General features: G+C 37.8%; 4 protein-coding genes across 5 annotated transcripts; 2 read left to right on the top strand and 2 right to left on the bottom strand.

Annotated features, from left to right (window-relative positions):
* Positions 1-83: 83 nt before the first annotated feature.
* LOC121237778 (small ubiquitin-related modifier 1-like) lies at positions 84-3,587 on the top strand. Its single transcript, XM_041134657.1, has 3 exons — positions 84-385; positions 3,006-3,155; positions 3,277-3,587. The coding sequence occupies exons 1-3, from the start codon at positions 305-307 to the stop codon at positions 3,340-3,342; spliced, it is 297 nt and encodes a 98-aa protein (XP_040990591.1). The 5' UTR covers positions 84-304; the 3' UTR covers positions 3,343-3,587.
* A 1,613-nt stretch (positions 3,588-5,200) lies between these two features.
* LOC121237772 (adenylyltransferase and sulfurtransferase MOCS3) lies at positions 5,201-10,736 on the top strand. Of its 2 annotated transcripts, XR_005934970.1 has the most exons (8): positions 5,219-5,915; positions 6,103-6,181; positions 6,413-6,451; positions 6,686-6,794; positions 7,209-7,327; positions 8,078-8,194; positions 8,420-8,888; positions 10,727-10,736. XR_005934970.1 is itself a non-coding variant. In XM_041134649.1 (7 exons), exons 1-7 carry the CDS (start codon positions 5,365-5,367, stop codon positions 8,810-8,812), a joined length of 1,407 nt encoding a protein of 468 aa, XP_040990583.1. In that variant the 5' UTR covers positions 5,201-5,364; the 3' UTR covers positions 8,813-9,030. The 2 variants fall into 2 exon arrangements, 1 of the variants encoding a protein (XP_040990583.1); XM_041134649.1 differs by lacking the exon at positions 10,727-10,736 and having other exon boundaries at positions 5,201-5,915; positions 8,420-9,030.
* Positions 9,908-11,615, bottom strand: LOC121237775. The gene is made up of 3 exons (XM_041134652.1): positions 11,467-11,615; positions 10,277-10,522; positions 9,908-10,099 (listed from the first exon to the last, which is right to left on the bottom strand). The coding sequence occupies exon 2, from the start codon at positions 10,509-10,511 to the stop codon at positions 10,302-10,304; it is 210 nt and encodes a 69-aa protein (XP_040990586.1). The 5' UTR covers positions 10,512-10,522; positions 11,467-11,615; the 3' UTR covers positions 9,908-10,099; positions 10,277-10,301.
* Positions 11,616-14,012: 2,397 nt separating this feature from the next.
* Positions 14,013-17,082, bottom strand: LOC121237773 (GDP-L-galactose phosphorylase 2-like). Its single transcript, XM_041134650.1, has 7 exons — positions 16,279-17,082; positions 15,971-16,092; positions 15,783-15,842; positions 15,414-15,656; positions 15,131-15,316; positions 14,722-14,970; positions 14,013-14,593 (listed from the first exon to the last, which is right to left on the bottom strand). The coding sequence occupies exons 1-7, from the start codon at positions 16,397-16,399 to the stop codon at positions 14,240-14,242; spliced, it is 1,335 nt and encodes a 444-aa protein (XP_040990584.1). The 5' UTR covers positions 16,400-17,082; the 3' UTR covers positions 14,013-14,239.
* Positions 17,083-17,324: the final 242 nt, after the last annotated feature.

Below are 17,324 nucleotides of genomic sequence, written 5' to 3'. Positions count from 1 at the left end.
CTTTTAAGCGACGTCGTTTAATGACGTTGAGTCTGTTCGATTAATTTTCGCCAAACGCAGTTGATCCGTCGATTTCCTTCCCAAATACCGCACGTAGAAACATTTTTATTATTTCTTTTATGTTTTTTTTGTTCTTTTAAATAAGAAAAGTAGGATCGGCGACTCGGCAGCCAGCCAGCCAGCCAGGGAGAGAGAGAGAGAACTGAGAAGCACTTGGAGTTGGGGAGTTGGAGACTTGGAGGTGGTGGACCCTTTCGAGTAAAATCGGGTTTCAGAGCGAAAAGTCGGATACCGAAACCGAAAAATGTCGGGTGTCACGAACCAGGAGGAGGACAAGAAGCCCACCGATCAGTCGGCGCACATCAATCTCAAAGTCAAGGGACAGGTCTCTCGTGATTCTATATCTATCCGTTATTCAATTGCGTTTATGATAGAAAAAACATTACTAGGGCTTTGTTTCTTTTCTTAATTTATGAGTTTTTAGATCCATATGATACCTCGTTTTGTCTACAATTTTTGAAATCAATCATTTGTTATTTGTAAGGGAAAAAGGGGGAAATTTTATATGTTTTTGTAAAAAAATTTATGTTAGTATTTTTAAAATTTAAAAAAGATAGTAATTTATGCGTTTATAGAGCTGATTTTGTGATTTTTGTTTTGTTTCTAAATGCTATGTTGGCCATGAATATCTGCTGTTTAGTTTACCAAAAGCAGGTTCTTGCGAATATAGTAAGACGAGCTTTATGGGTTTGATTTCGCAGATTTAACTCATTTTATATAGTTTTTTTGAATGGTTTTGTCATTTTTTTCGTCAATGAGTAAGATGTAACAAAGTTAGTGTTGGTATTTTTTTTCAATATATTGCTGATTTTCTGTTACATTCACAATTGTTTTTATAATTTGTCTCCATATATGTTTTTTTTTCTGCTTTTGTTATAGTTCCTTATATGCATTTTATAACCTCTTTCCTGTCGCCTTGTTTGTGGTGTTTCTTAGAGATCCATCTGTTTCTAATCTCGCTATTGGATATTCATTCCGAAATAAGCTTGGGCATCTTGTTAGAAAAAATAAGAATAGCAAACAGAGATTGCAAATGATATACAGTGAGGCGATTGTTAATCTGTCTCTTAGACAAATATTGCCTCCCGCTCGAATTGAGTTCTGCAAAAGAGAATATGACAATTTTGTGTTCAGGATACAACACTGTTTATATAGTGTGCAGATTGCAAATTTTGAACACTAAACCTTAGAATGAATAGATGCAATAGCAGCAGCTGCAATGTTTCAATTTGAATTTAAATGAAATAGTTACTATCTGAAAATGTGTAGAAATAACTGTAATTGACAGTTAACTATAACTGTCAAAAAATATGAAAGAACACATCATTTTGTTTAATTAAAAAATTCCGTCACTTGCGACGATGCGTATGTGCGAAGTGCTAAGTGCGTCTAAAGCGTCAATGCGTGAGCGCGGGCGCCCGTGTGGTTAGTGCTTCTCACTAGGCGACACTACAGCGACACTACTATTGTGTGTCTACCCTTGTGTATCATTTTATGTATAGTGAAACTTATTCGCTTATAAACCACTAAAAGTTTCCTTGTCTTTTCAATGTGGGATATTTGAAATAATCCAACATCTGTCACCCTACTTTCTCATTTTTCATGTAGTTATCTTGTGAGGACTTCACTGTATACCACTTTATGACCTTTGTTTTATGCGGTTAGATACTAATAGTCAATATTCATTTTTCTTAGTGCCTGTTTCGCTAGCACTTGAAATCAAACCAATTATCACTGTTTTACAAAAGGGAATTCAATTGTTTCCATCGTTGTAATTTGGACTATTACAATCCTTGGAAGTCATGATCAGTAGTAATGTTGATAATTTGAAGAAAAATTGTTTCACATTAATTCTTGGGTTCCTATGTCATTAATATTGATAGACACGTATGCCAATAAATCACGTACTTGATGCTAGAAGACATTCTTATAAGATTCTATTACAAATTGCAATGTGTGTATTTGGTGTCCTGGAAGCTCATCACTGTCACAGCGGATTTATCTTACTTGGGTCTCTGAAAATAATATTTGTGTGTTGTTATCCGAGAATCAGATACTTACCTACATAAAGAAAAGAGAATGAGATAAAACCTACGTGATTACTCCTAATTGAGTGATACTTATCCATTGGACTTTCCACTTCATGATTGACTTGTGGTAAGGCCACACTTCAGTTCTTGCTAGCATACTTTATGAATAGGGGGGGGGGGGGGGGGGGGGTCAAAATGTCGATGTAGAAGTGCTGGGGAAAAGCAAGAACAAATTTTTCTAGTCAAGAAAGATTTTTCTCAAGCAAATCATGGAGGCTCAGTTTTCATTTAGTTGGTCTATCATATTTTTTCTGCTCGGGGCATAAAATATTCTTTAATATTATGAAAAAGGGCAGTAATCAAAGTACATTCTGATTTACTAATAAAAAATAAATAAATAAATCAAAGTACATTCTGATTACTTTATAGAGGATAGTTGGTGGAAGCAGGTCTTGGACAATTGTAAGATCTTTATCATAAAATGATGGAAAATTATCGATTACATGTTAATGTTAAATTCGGCAATACCATATTAGAGTAGTACTGGATAGGCTTGCATCTGCATCTTGACAGCTTTGCTTTTCAATGTACTTGGGATAAACACCAGAAGCCTTTTTAATGGATTTAGGCGATGTATATTAAACTTTTTATGTACTGCTCTAGAAGTCAGTTTATCATCTTCTAGAAGTCAGCTTATCATTTCTAGGTGATAAGTTTAAGGGATGTGCTGGGGTTCAAAAATAATGTACTCTAAGAGGGATTGTACTCTCTTATCTTTACAACAACCCAATGTTTAATGCAGTTTTTTTGTACATGTATTGATGCACCTATGGTTTAGGGCTAAAGCATGGAGGTATGAGCAATATGTTTTGTTCTACATGTTAATTTCGTTTATGTGATTTTTTTATTTTTTAGGATGGGAATGAAGTATTTTTCAGGATTAAGAGGAGCACTCAACTGAAGAAGCTTATGAATGCTTATTGTGATCGCCAGTCAGTGGAGTTCAACTCAATTGCATTCTTATTTGATGGCCGTCGTCTCCGAGCAGAACAAACTCCAGACGAGGTTGCTCTCTCTCTCTCTCTCTCTCTCTCTCTCTCTCTCTCTGTGGCATGCTGTTGCGTGTTGTATGTGCGTGCCTTTTCTTGAGCCACTAGTTTTAAACTTACGTTTTTTTTTCCTGCAGCTGGAAATGGAGGATGGAGATGAGATAGATGCCATGCTCCACCAAACAGGAGGTGCTGTTGCCTAAAGGGTTTGTCAGGTCGTTTCTCTAGTAGGAGAGAAATATAAATAGATTTTGCATATCTAGAAGACGCTGTTTGGAACTGTAATCATCAGTTATCTACTGACCAACCGGCCTTTCTCTGAATTGCAATGGGCTGTCTTGTTAATTTCAAAAGAGTGTTGTTTCAGTATTTACTTCTTTATAATGCTCGGGTAGAACTTGATATATGAAAGCTGAAATGCATAACCCGAACTAGATTGGAGCAGTTATCTTCATGGTGCTTCGTCTCCCCTTTTCACGCTCCTCGGAGCTACGCTTCACAGACGCCCAAAGCTTGGACGGGAGCTTTTCCTCAGCCATCTTTTTAAGCTCTTCAGCTGTCAAAGGTTGATACGGTTTTCCTTTCTTGCTTAGCTTTAACTCTGTAGACTTCAGACCATGACAGATGACACGCTTTGAGAATGATAATTCCAATATAAAGCAACACTGGGAAAGGTCACCGCATAGTGCTTGTGCTTGTGCTTGTGCTTACCTAACTGGTTGGTTCTCTCTTTCTAACACCTTAAATGACATGTTAGCCTTGTTGGAACTAGTATATTAAAGGATTCCGACCAAAGAATAACCAGGAAAAGGAAACTACGGTACTAACCTTGACGGACTTGTGTACATATGTTGTTAAAGTGTCAAGGGCTTGGCAGGAATGGTCGTAAGTAGGCATGGAGAGGAAACATATGACCACTAATGTGGGATACCTCCCAAGTAATAGGTATAAACTCAGATTCTCAGAATAGAATTGCAGGGTTATTACGTGACTATAAACGCGTAATGTGTATGTAGAGGGCAGAGATGTCAGATGATGTATACATGAAACGTACGCGTCTCATTAGCGAAATTTGCCATTTCCAAACAAACATGTCACTGCAGGTTCTGCATTTTCTCTTTGGAGGATATTGCGAGTTTCCGTTTCCATTTCCATTTCCATTTGGGTCCTCACTCACTTTTGTTTAGGCCCGTCTTGCAAAGAACAATAATCTAATAAAATGACTGACTAGTTTTCACACTTTTAATTGGGCTTGCACGTCAGCAGGCACCAGTCCTTGGAAGAATTCAACCATGGTATTTGAGTTCCTTCTATCTAAAAGTCGGTACGAAGGACTTTTTGGTATAAATTAAAGAAAATCTTGTGGTTTATCATCTACAGTGACTTTACATATATAATAGAAGCTAACTATCGACCGTAATCAGCAAGCAGCTGAAAAAGCACTTTCTCCTTTCATAATAATAAGATAAGACATAATTGACATTGCTCCAAGTTTCCAACCGGGTTGTTGCTGCCGCTTATTAAAATTTAAGGGTTAGTTATTCTCCGGCCAAGCAACCAATGTCGGGAATAGTGAAAAGAAAGACAAGGGGAAGAAGCTTTCTCCTGTTAGAGACTCGTTCACTTGGCTCGGTAGACTAGTCAGGGACATGAAAGTAACAGGACCTTTTAAACAGCCTTGATCCTGCACTTGACTTGTGCTCTAAAATTAAAAATATGAAAAATTATATACATCATACAGTCATTTTATTTTTATATTATGTAAAATATAATAAAGAGTAATGCTACATACAGTCGTTGACATATAATAATTTTGAAAAAAAGTAGAGTTTAATATTAAAAAATTATTATTTTTTCACGTGGATCTCGTATTTATTTATTTTTTTCAAAATAATTGTATAACGCTTGTATACTTATGACTACAACTATTATTTCTCTATAATAAATATGTTATATCTTGCATAGTAAGATAAAAGTAAAATAAAAATATAGTATATAGTATTACTTATACAAATAATATTATTTTATAAAAATAATCTCATTTTAAAATATTATTATAAAATATGTTGTGACATGTGTACGGTTATATATAGTCGGTCCAAAGCTGAGGTGGCGGCTACCACTCCAAACCCCAAGCTCCCAAACTCCCTGGTTAGGGTTTTTGCGATCTTAGCGTAACTGTCGCCTCGATCCTAGTCAGTTCTCAGGGCTCCCAGTAGCCGCCAATGGAATCCGATGCCTCTAGGATCCTCCACGAGCTCCAATCTCTCAGAGCTTCAAAATCAGATATAGACCGCCGAATCTCAGCTCTTGAATCCCAGCTCCACCAAATAAACCTCCTAAACGACTCCGTCCCCAACGGCTCCCACCATTCGATCTCGACCATCGATAATTCCCACTTCAACGGTCCTCATGCTCACTACCTTACCCCGGAGATGATCCACCGGTACAGCCGGCACCTCTTGCTCCCGTCCTTCGGGGTCCAAGCACAGTCAAACCTCCTAAAGTCTTCGGTTCTGGTGGTCGGAGCCGGAGGCTTGGGTTCTCCGGCCCTTCTATACCTCGCCGCATGTGGCGTTGGCCGCTTGGGCGTTGTGGATCACGACGTCGTCGAGCTCAATAATATGCACCGGCAGATTATCCACACCGAAGCTTTCATCGGCCAGCCAAAAGTCAAATCCGCCGCCGCCGCTTGTCGCTCCGTCAACTCTACTGTTCAAATTGTGGAACACCACGAAGCATTGCGCACGTCCAATGCGTTGGGAATTTTCAGCAAGTATCCTTTTTTATTGATGAATTAGGTGAATGCTAATGAAATGGATACAAATATCAATGCTAACGACAAGATATTTTTACATATATAAATGATAGTGTCTACGTATATATCAGTTTCGCTTTATTCTTTACTTATTCAATCCCTCTTTGAAATTGTTTAGTTTCCGTGACTGACGACATTTTCAAAGATACGATGTAATAGTGGATGCAACAGACAATGCTCCCAGCCGATACATGATAAGTGATTGCTGTGTGGTATTAGGAAAGGTAATCTATTTAGCTTACTACCGTACTTATATTTGATTTCCCGTAATACTTATCAACAAAAATATTTGATTTTCCATAAGGCTTGATGGCGCTTCGTGTGTGTAAGAATAGCACGCTGTCATGGTTTTACACGTATTCATATTGATGGTCATGCTTGTATTGGTACGAGAGTTAGACTTGTGAACTTGTTCTTTCTCATTTCGAGTATTAATTGCTTTGGTGTGCATGCAGCCTCTTGTATCTGGTGCTGCTCTGGGATTGGAAGGGCAGGTATGCCATGCAGGAAAAGTCTACGTTTTTTCTCCTAAAAGCAAACAAAGTTTAATGCTTGGTTGTACTGTACATTTAAGTTTTGGCATGAATAACGCTGTTTAAATTCCAAGCATATATTTTGTATACCTCCTGTGTACACGGGCTATGCCTATTTCATTCGTATCAATAAACTTTACCTCTTATAAAAAAAAAATTCCAAGCATAACGAGATGATCAAAATTCATTGTATAGCTCACAGTTTACAATTACAATGGCGGTCCATGCTATCGATGCCTATTCCCAACTCCACCTCCTACAACAGCATGTCAAAGATGTGCCGACAGTGGTGTTCTAGGAGTAGGTGAGTTGACGGCTTGTTGTATTCTAGGGAGGGAATTTTACATTACTAGCATGCAATCTATCTACAATAATATCAAAATCCAAGCTTGTAGCAGAATTATATATTTCCTATTCAGTGTCAAAAATTCGAGAGTTGCACTGTAAAATTTCTTGGATGTTGGGGAGGATTGAAAATATTGTTTGCTTTATTAGTTCACATAAGTAATTACTATAACCAGGACGAAAATGGGCAAATATTTGAAAATATGATAAAAGAGGAAAAGGACAAATAAACAATTTAAGCTTGGAATGTGCAGTACTGTGCCACTTTTGAAGATAAGGAAAATCTTGGGACATTAGTGGTCTCTCTGCTCTTTTGTTTGATGCTTAATTCTAATGCCGTCTTTTTTTTTTTTTAATCATTATCTATTTTCAGTTCCCGGTATCATTGGCTGTCTCCAAGCTCTTGAGGCTATTAAAATTGCAAGTGTGGTTGGCGAACCACTCTCGGGACGGATGCTTCTATTTGATGCCCTAGCAGCACGGATACGTATTGTATGTTTTATGTTCTATACCTTTAAAAGTTTGTTCCTGCTATTGACATTCTTCCTTGTTAAGTTGTCAGATATAAGTTAACTCTCCTGTAACAGGAAGTTTATGTGAGATAAAACTGAAGCCCCAAAAGGGCATCACTGTGGTTTGTTCAGTCCATAGAAGATGGGCTACAGTTGTGAGCATTTTTTTGGAGAGGGCTTCAGATACAAAAGGCATTCACCTAGAAGTGAATTCAAATTTCTGGAAATTAATAGAAAATTGTTGGAGGTTGCTTCTTTACTAACTTCATCCAATAAAAAGTAAAATAAGATTGCAAAGGATAAGAATCATTGAAAATCTTACGGCTTGGACAGAGTTATCATTAGGCAAGCTGAAACTGACTTGCTAAGAAAGTGGAGCTTTTTCCTTTTCATTTTGTATTGCCTCTGATGTTCTTTATTGCCTCAATTGTTTATGTTAGACACTAGTAGAAGAAGGCATTTTCAACCTGGACAAAAGATTGCCTCCATGATATCATCGTCTGGTGTTTCTCAACACAATCTATGATGTTAAGAAGACATTATTTTTCTAGATTAACCATGACTAAAGCCAGAGTTGCTTTGATGTGATGGGAGTTGATCTAGGTTTCCTGTTTTAAGTGGGCTCAGTTTGTGTTATCTCATTTTGTCTCTATTTTAAGCTCTGTTGTTTTATATATTTGTACTGATCAAAAAACTATATCTGGACACTCATATTTGAATTACATTACAGGTGAAGATTAGAGGAAGGTCATTGCAGTGCAAAGCTTGTGGAGAAAATGCAACATTCACTCAGCAGGAGTTTCAAGAGTTTGATTATGAGAAGTTTACTCAGTCTCCACTGTCTCCGGTAGTTAAACTTTCTATCTCCTGTCTTCTGTTTAGTTTGAATTTATAGAGCTTTGTTCAATTAAAGTTTATCATTGCCCAAGAAGTGGATGTTCCGCTGAATGTAATTGGATTAAATTCGGCACACTTCACTGTGTCCCCAACACCACCCCCCCCCAAAAAAAAAAAAAAAAAAACCCCTCTTTCTTATATGACTTACAAAAATGCTATTTAAAACTTGATGCAGTCACCCTTGAAGTTAAACTTGCTTCAGGCAGATTCTAGAATCAGCAGTAAAGAGTATCATGATAGGGTTGTCAACGGGGATGCACATGTATTGGTGGATGTCCGACCAGCACACCATTTCAAGATTGTTTCTCTTCCCAACTCCCTAAACATTCCACTTCCTAGTTTGGAGGCTAGGTTGCCTGAAATTTCTTCAGCTCTGAAGGAAGAGGAAGAGCGCAAGGGTGTCGGTTCTGGTTCGAGTGCCCAGTTATATGTAATTTGTACAAGGGGTAATGATTCTCAGAGGGCTGTTCAGTATCTGCACAAGACGGGCTTTGCATCAGCAAAGGACATTCTCGGGGGTCTGGAGTCCTGGGCCAATGACGTGGATCCCAACTTCCCTACCTATTAGTTGGCATGTCTGCGGTATGACGTGTGAACTGTCATTAGCGTAAACTTGTCTTCAGGTTTTTGCTTCTATACTTTTTCAAAAAAAAAAAAAAGGTTATTGGCCAAGGTTTCTATGTATTTATTGCTATCAGTTTTGCATAACAATAAGCTTGGAATGCCTGTAGTTTTTACTAAGTAGTCATTTCGGCTGCAAGGGAAATCTTGTACTGTGTTTCTCTCCTTCTGTGTTGTCTGTGCGTTAAGGCAGTTTTTGGATGGCATTTTAGCCTATTCGTTCAGTTCAGAGCCATTCAAGAAAACGAGTCTCTCATTTTCCTTTTCCATTTTCCTTCTTTTGCCGGCAAAGCAAATGCCAAAAAAAAACGCTCACATTGGTGCTGCTGTAGACAGTCTATTTGGGTTTAACTGTTCGGGCTTACATCCCATTGGTTCTTGAAGCATGTATGGATATAATTAAGAAGTGCGGCGAGCCCATCTCTCATGCCCCAATCTCTACTTTGCTTCATTTTCCTGACTTTTGTATGCCTAGAATAAAAATGCAAGCAACTTTCTCAAAACCTTGGTAAGTAAAACCTCAACAACTCATTCAGATTTTGCACGTCATTCAATCCAAATTCAACCTCGCAGTTTCAGCGATCACAAATTGTTCAGGCAGGAGTAAACAACAGCCCTCGGGCTCAATAATATATTGATCTGGAGGAGGGTTCAAACTCTGAAAAATAAAGGGTTACTCTAAATCACTTCCAACTGCGAGAGATCAATAACGTGATCTGCTGGAAATCATTGCCAAAAGAGAAACCCTTCTATCAGGTTGTGATGGTTTCCCCCAAAAAACAGCCTTCCAATAAGCGGCTGCCACGTAGGTATTCCTTTTAGCTAACTATAGGACCGCAACGCACAAAAACAAGGACTTGATCTGAAATTCGTGAGGAGTGAATTGTCGCAATTGCCATTGCCGTGACCGGGCTCCGACCATCCAAATCAAACTCCCAATTTTCGAGGGGCTTGGTTTTATCGGACTAAATCCTTGAATGAAGAATGTAATTGTTCAGGAGTCTTGATTTTGTCGGTTGTAATGCATCTTACTATATTTTGTATAGAATTGCTGACGTGGTGTCATTTTATTGGGGGCTGTTAAAGCCCTAGAAACAGACAGACTGTTCCGAAGGGGTTCTGTTATCAAAATTCAACCTCCCACAACATATCAAATAGTATGTGCTCCAGAGTACCCATCAATTTCATGTTTATTCCAATGACTAATGCACCATAAATATAATTAGAATAGAAAAATTCTACTTATCATCTCATATACCACACACCAATATGTGATTTGTTATATTTATCCTTCTATTTAAACACACATTTTGATGTGTAAATATGTGCGTTTAAATAGAAAGATAAAAATGACAAATCATATGGTAGTGTGTGATGGGGGATGATAAGTAGCATTTCTTGACTATAATAATACTGTTGCATCCAAAATAGAAAAATCAATTTTCATTTTCTTCAGCATTCCCCTTTTCTTCATAACGGCGCTTAAATTTGGCAACCTGACCAATACTTTCGGCCATTTGGCGTTTTGCCCTAAAGTGGTAGACTTTACCAACATGGTGTATTTTGGTCATCATAACGTGCATCAATCTACCGCTCTGTGTTACATAGGATATCCATTGCAACTGAGGATGCAATCCTTTCTTCATTTCTCGCTAACCTGCAATTTCAAGAGGAGTAAGCTTGATGCTATAGGAGAGTCACAGTTAAAGTGCCATTCTATGGGAGCCTGCTATTCATAACGGATAGTTCTCCCCCAGATACTTGTCAAAACAAAATTAAACTGAATGACATTTTCAGTTGTGAATGGAAAGATTACATAATTCAGGGGAAAAACCATTATAATTATTCCGATTACAGCTGCTTTTTTTTTTTTTTTTTATAATATAGTTCATAGGCCACTTTACAATTGTGAAAAAAGGGCTACGAAAATTAAAGGCGATGCTTGAATATCATTTACACGAGATCTTTATTGTAGTGAATTAAACGAGTATTTGAAACAATGCTTTTATAACTTAAAATATGAGCTGGTGGGCATTGGAGAGGACAGTCATACGAAGGTAGGCTGCATAGCCCGGCATTTTATCGAACAATTGGATGGCTATATCAGTTAAGGAAAAGAATGGCCGCGAAGGGGAGAGGGGGGGAGGGGGGTTCTCTACATATATGCCACTCGGGTAGAAAATGCGTTCGGGGCTCATATCAAATGAAGGTTCATTCAAGAAAAAAATAAATCTGACCGAAACGATTGCTAAGCAACCATTTTCAGGTTATAAACCAGAAATCAACTAATTTTCTGAATGGATCCGACATTAAACACTTCATTTCTTTGTTGATCTCAGAAATCATTTGAGGAAGGAAAGGAAAAAGCTTATCCCCCGTAAAATTCGGAACCAAGTAGAACAGAAAAGTGTCAAGGAAAATGGAAATCCAACAACCCCATAAAATTTTTTGTATCAGTGACTTGTGAAATAAACACAAAGAGGTATAGAAACAGACATACGTATTTTAGCGTGTAATGAGATAGAAGAATGAACGAAACGGTAATATAGCAATCAAAAGCTAAGGGGGTGAATGAACGGAACAGACGGAAGAGAGACTTACAGTGAATCGGTGATGGAAGCGAAACGCTCAAGGAAGATGGAGACGTACGTACACTGATTGTCGTTGGATGGAGAAACTGCGTGTACTAGCAATGGTGAGCATCGGACCTTAGGTTACGTTTGGGCTTTTAGTGGTCCAAATGCTGGCCCACCTCAGGCTGCGTTTGGGCTTCACACTAGTGCTCATGCAATCCAAGCGTTGAGTTGAGAATCTAAGAAAATGATCTCTCCTAATTTTAAGGAAAATGATAAGATTATTACTCTTCTACTATCTATTTATTATTTTTTTTATTTAATTTTTTATTAATTTTTTATTTTACTTAATAATTAAGGAAGTGACTACTAATAAAATTATATATTTTTTTTAATTTTTTCTTAATGATTGAATATGTTAAAAAAATACTTAAAAGAAAATAATAAAAAAATAAAAAATTTCTAATATAGTATAAGTACTAAAAGAGTTGTGAACCCGTTGCAAGGGTATCATTACCCAAATTTTAATATCAAACTAATTAACAGTTACTTGACTTAAATGAATTTTTCGGACAACATTGCATTGCATACTCGATAAATATCATAAAATCCATTTTATGCATTTTTCTTTTTTATTTTAGTTATAAATCTTAAATTTAGAGAAGAATAAACTCATAAAAAAATTGATAGGATCTTGATACGTTCACCTCCCACAGTTCAAGGTACAGCAATAAGGAAATCCTTATGGCTTATAGCTTTACTGATATTAATTTCTGGTAACCATCCTCGTCTCTATGCGAAGATGAGCTACCAGTCTCATAAACAGAACACGTGTTTAAGATGTATCTTTTTATTATTTAATCGAGAGCAGATCACGTGTTTATGTATTTGATTGGTCATCTATTATGAGCTGGATAACTTTTTGTAAAGGCATTATTGTCGGCTCAGTCGGAAAAGAATCAAAAGATTCCACGTTTCCCAGGTGGTTGGAAATTTCGTTGATGTGCGAGTGTTGTGTCTGTATTGCATAAGCGTCACTGTAAGAGCATCTTCAAGTTAAAGTTGAATGATTGCTAAAATTTAATTAATTTGTATCAAAAAACTTTACATTGAATTAAATATTTTTAAAATAATTTAGATTTTAAATACAGTATTTCATTAAATATAGTTAATTATAATTATTTCATCAAATATTAAAATACTAATTTTTCACTCTAAGTAAATAAATTAAATTAATTAAAATATAATTATTATTAACATTTAATTGGTAGAACAACAAAATGTGATAAAAATAAAATAAATTATTAAATTAATAATATTTTATTATTATATAGAGAATAAATAGATAATTTAATGTGGAGATTGAATTTTAATGGAATAAGTAAATGTAAAATCATGTGATATTAGCTAAAATTTGAAGATGCATTTGGCCAATACAATGAGAATGCTCTAAATGTAACAAAAATGTACTTACAAATATCACGAAACAAACACTGTATCCGTAAGGACCATAGTAAACTCAATAGGACTAGGTGATGTCCTGGCTACAATAAGACGGAAGCTATGCCTCTCGGTGCTTGATCGTTCCGGCACGATATCTTGTAATTATTGGGTCTGTGGAGTATGATTTTGTTAGTGTGTCGGCCTGAATTAATGACTCGACCTAACAAGGATGTGTTATGATTTTTTGGTGGATTTTCAATGAGACTTGAGCCATGAATGTAGGTTTGGATTGATAGGCCCAAGCCGGAGTGAACATGGCTAACCCTCGTGGGGTTCCAGGGGCAACGGCCCCATAGAAAAATTTTACCACTGTTTGCAATCAGAAAAAATGCTAGGTAGAGAGTTCACTCAATATGTGCTTAACACATCACTCAAGCAAATAACACAAGAAAGTGAAAATTAGGATTTTTTCATGTGACACTATAAATATGTACTTAATGAGAGTTCTAAACGTTATGAATGGTGAGATTTCACCCCCAAAGTGTATTTTATAATTCTCCAGCATAATAAAATTTTCTGCAACTCTGTAGACATAAGCACATTATCAATCCACGTTAATCTTGTGTCATGTGATTGTTTGCTTTTATTTTATTTGTCATCGTTGCTTACTCAACACTAATGCCTCTTCTTCAGAAAATGGAAATATTTAAAATTTAGAAGAGGAGCAAACAAAGAAAATGGAAAAAATGATATGGAGGAGAAATAAGGTGAAGAGTAGAGAGGATAGACCGGAGTTTATAGAGGGTAGAGAGGGAGGTGGAGGGATGTGTGTTTTTATTTTTGATGCTGGGAAATATGAAGGCAGTGCAGAGAGAACAATAACATAAAAAGGCTTCTTCATTCTACTATCTAGAATATCAAAGCTCGCCTGTTGAAGTCCAGATCTTCAAATGATGCATTAGATCCACCCGCGCTAAAATATCCCTCTCCATGCCATTTCATTACCCGTATATGAACTGCCCCCACCTTAACAACAGAACGTACTAAATTAAGCCTGGGAATTTTCGGCTTTTCTCCCCTCGACTAGCAAACAGGAAAAACAAGAATAGCAATAAACTGCTAGGACCAGAGTTCAGCAAACATTAAGTAGCATATTTATACATAACACACGAAACAACATCTTACAATATTACAGAGCCAATAAGCGGATAGGACACACAAGCGGTGCCGCATGTAAACCTTGTTTACTTATTTCAACAACTGCTAGCATCCATTAACAACAGATACATAAACACACAGCAAACTGAAATAACTGACTGGACCAAAGCGCCGCTGATCAGGTGGTCAGGGCGTAATTCTCACTGGAGAACGATGCATTCTTGTGTCCCAGACACTCTAGCGCGCTGGGAGCCACTAGTGATGGCATCCACTTCCTCAGTTTTGATTTCCCCCTCCGAGCTGTGAGTAGCACCTCCTTTCCCATTGTCAATGCAAGCAATGGTTTCAAAAATAAGAGCATTCACTTCTTCGAACCTCGCTTCGGAGAGAGAGACCTCAGCAAGGAGCCTCCAAGCATTTTCCTCAGACGCCTCTTCATAGTCCTTCTTCCTCTTCAAAACCATGTGCCCACTAATCTCCCACACAGCCGGGTTTACTTGGGTGTCCAGAAGCTCTGCATTTACTTCCCCAAGAGCTTGTTTCTCAGCATAACACTGTACATCAAATAAGACAAACTAATGAGGGCAACCGATGATAACTAAAGATGTCATAGCAAAGAACCTATAGTATTTCTCTTATAGAACCTTGCCACTTAACGAATGAATGCGACAACAAAATTTACCTGTGGGAAGAGGAAGATTCGCCTCCCACAATCAGCAATAAGGACATTGTAAGGTATGTTGTTATCTTGAAGGCATATGCAGGCATCTGAAACGGTGTTTGACAACTCTTCCACGGTATTTCCGCCTTCAAAGACCAGACCTCTCACAGGATAATTTAACAGCTTGGAGATCATCACCCCACCATCAAAAGTGGCTATCTTCTTGGTGGGAGCCTTCTCAATAGGAAAGGGCACAGCCAAGTAGTAAGCCTGTCCCACGAAATTAATTAATTTGCAATTCCACTACAAATTGATATTGTTCTTTTTTTTTTATATATAATTATATGTAAAAAGACATCTACTTGTCAAGGAAATAATAATCAAATATTTATCTAAGCTCGTGTAGTAAGCAAGATTTATTGGTAAAAACCTGGAAGTGAAGGTGGTTGATGGTGGCAAATGCACCCAAGCTGTTGTAACCCAACCTAAAGTATGGATTCCCAGCTTCTACCGCCATGTAAAGGGCAAGACAGAAGCTGTCGCGGTCAATCCTTTGCGGCAAGCACTCGAGAACACGAGGGATCAGAAGCACATGTCCATACTCAATTGGACTCACCTGTTAGCATGCAACACGCAGCAACTTATCTTATTAAATGCTTGCACGTGAAACTCTCAAACAACAAAAGGTTAAAATATTAGGAAAGTAACCATACGTTGATGGCAACAACACTTGGAGAATTCTCAACATCAACGGGCGCACTTGGGAAGAACTGGACTTCACCATCTACACTGGCTTCAAACTGGAAAAGGACCTCTTCTTGCCCAACTTTAGTGAAGTTGAATTTGTTCCCATCAAAAGTCTGGAGGACCTTATCAACACGGAACTCAGTTGGCCTCTTCTTAAGATGGCGGCCCTCGTTCAGCTGGGCGATAAAACCATAGTCACCCGGAATCACCTACGACCAAGATATAACCAGAAATTGGATAAACCGCATGTCCCTACTAAATAAATACGCAGCTCTGCTCGATACTAATAGCATACCAACAAGATATGGGCTAAAAAAAGAAACCGAGATGTGCACCTTGGTCTCACAGGCAGTGACATCATAGCGAAAGAGCCCTCTCTGCATGCGATCTTCCCACTACAAGGAAATTGGAAACAAACTTTAACTCGCACTAGGATTTTCATTCAGGCCTGCTTAACGCGACACTAACAAATTGGGAAAAAATGGTTTAGTCATTGTTTCTCAGCTGCTTTAAATAAACTAACCTCCCCAAGGAGCAGTGATTCCAGAAAGTCCACGGGAGGCTCTCTGCTCTCAGGTCCGGCTAAACACCTGTCACCAACAATCTTGTTCTGCCTCTTAAAAGAATATAAAGGGAGCTTTGCACCTGTTCAAATCACAATCAATAAAAATAACAAAAATAAAAAGAACACAGTTAAAATCAAATCCCCATACCTAATATAAATCGCACAAAACAAACCCCAACTCACATGCACAAGCATTTATTTCACAAGGTAACAAGAAATGGAAAAACACAACCAAAATTCCACCTGCAAAGCATTTTAACCAATACCTTGAATGCAACACTTGTTGAGGCAATTGCGGCCGCAGCCCCCTCCGAGGCGAGCAACCTCTTCCCCCTCCTCTTTCTGGTAATTCGAAACAATGGTCGGTACCCTCTTGATCCTCAACATCTTGCTAACTCTCCCCTTTTTTTTTTCTCTCTCTTTATCTCACTCTCTCAGAAAAATTAATCAATAACCAAAGACACCCACCCAACACTAACAACAATAAACTTCTGCTTAACCGAGATCCAATCGCTCTTAATACCTGAAAATCGTAGGCTAGCTTGGAAATGTAAAGTAGACTAAAACTAATATATCACTAATACGTAGGACGAAGAGGGAAAAAAACCACCACCAGCAAGGAAGAGGAGGTCAGAAGGGCTGCCGCCTTCGGAAGGCAAAGCACCACGCCCGCCGTGCGGCGAAGGGTTGCTCTCAATTACACAACCCTTGCGTCGTACAGTCCGGACATGAAGTAGAGGCCGAGAAACTCCGGGTATAGCCGTGATTTCTACAACGCGTCGACCCTGGGTTTTACCCCCCCACTTACAGTCTAAATCACTCTTTCTTTTTCCGTCTGTAATATTCTCAAACGGTACCACAAGAAGGGCTTTCTTCACTGATTTGTTGTGAATATATTAGGAACAGTAGAAGGGAAGGGAGAAGCTCGAGAGGAAAAGCAGCGTTTGTGTCTGTGTGATTTGGGGATGAAAGGCTTAGAAAGGAAAGGATTGTATTTATATAGAGACAGGTGGGAAGGGATAGAGATAAGAGAGGGTGGTGGTTGTGGTGTGGGTAAACTCTTGTGTTCATGTGTGGTCTTGGTTTGGTGCGGATGTAAGCTTTCTTTATTCCGGTTATGTTTCAGAAAGGAGAAATATTTTAGAATTACATAGAATTAATCTCATAATTTGATATAATTTATCAAATTATAAAATTATTTTTATTATTAAATAAATCTGACAAATAAAATAAAATTATGTCAATTTATGAGATTACTTGTAATCTCTTTATAACTATAATACTTTTCTTATAAAAATAATTATATACCTAT

The sequence above is a fragment of the Juglans microcarpa x Juglans regia genome, chromosome 6S, assembly GCF_004785595.1.
Source record: "Juglans microcarpa x Juglans regia isolate MS1-56 chromosome 6S, Jm3101_v1.0, whole genome shotgun sequence".
In the NCBI taxonomy this organism is placed as follows: Eukaryota; Viridiplantae; Streptophyta; class Magnoliopsida; order Fagales; family Juglandaceae; genus Juglans; species Juglans microcarpa x Juglans regia.
This window is presented reverse-complemented; position numbering and strand designations above follow the sequence as displayed.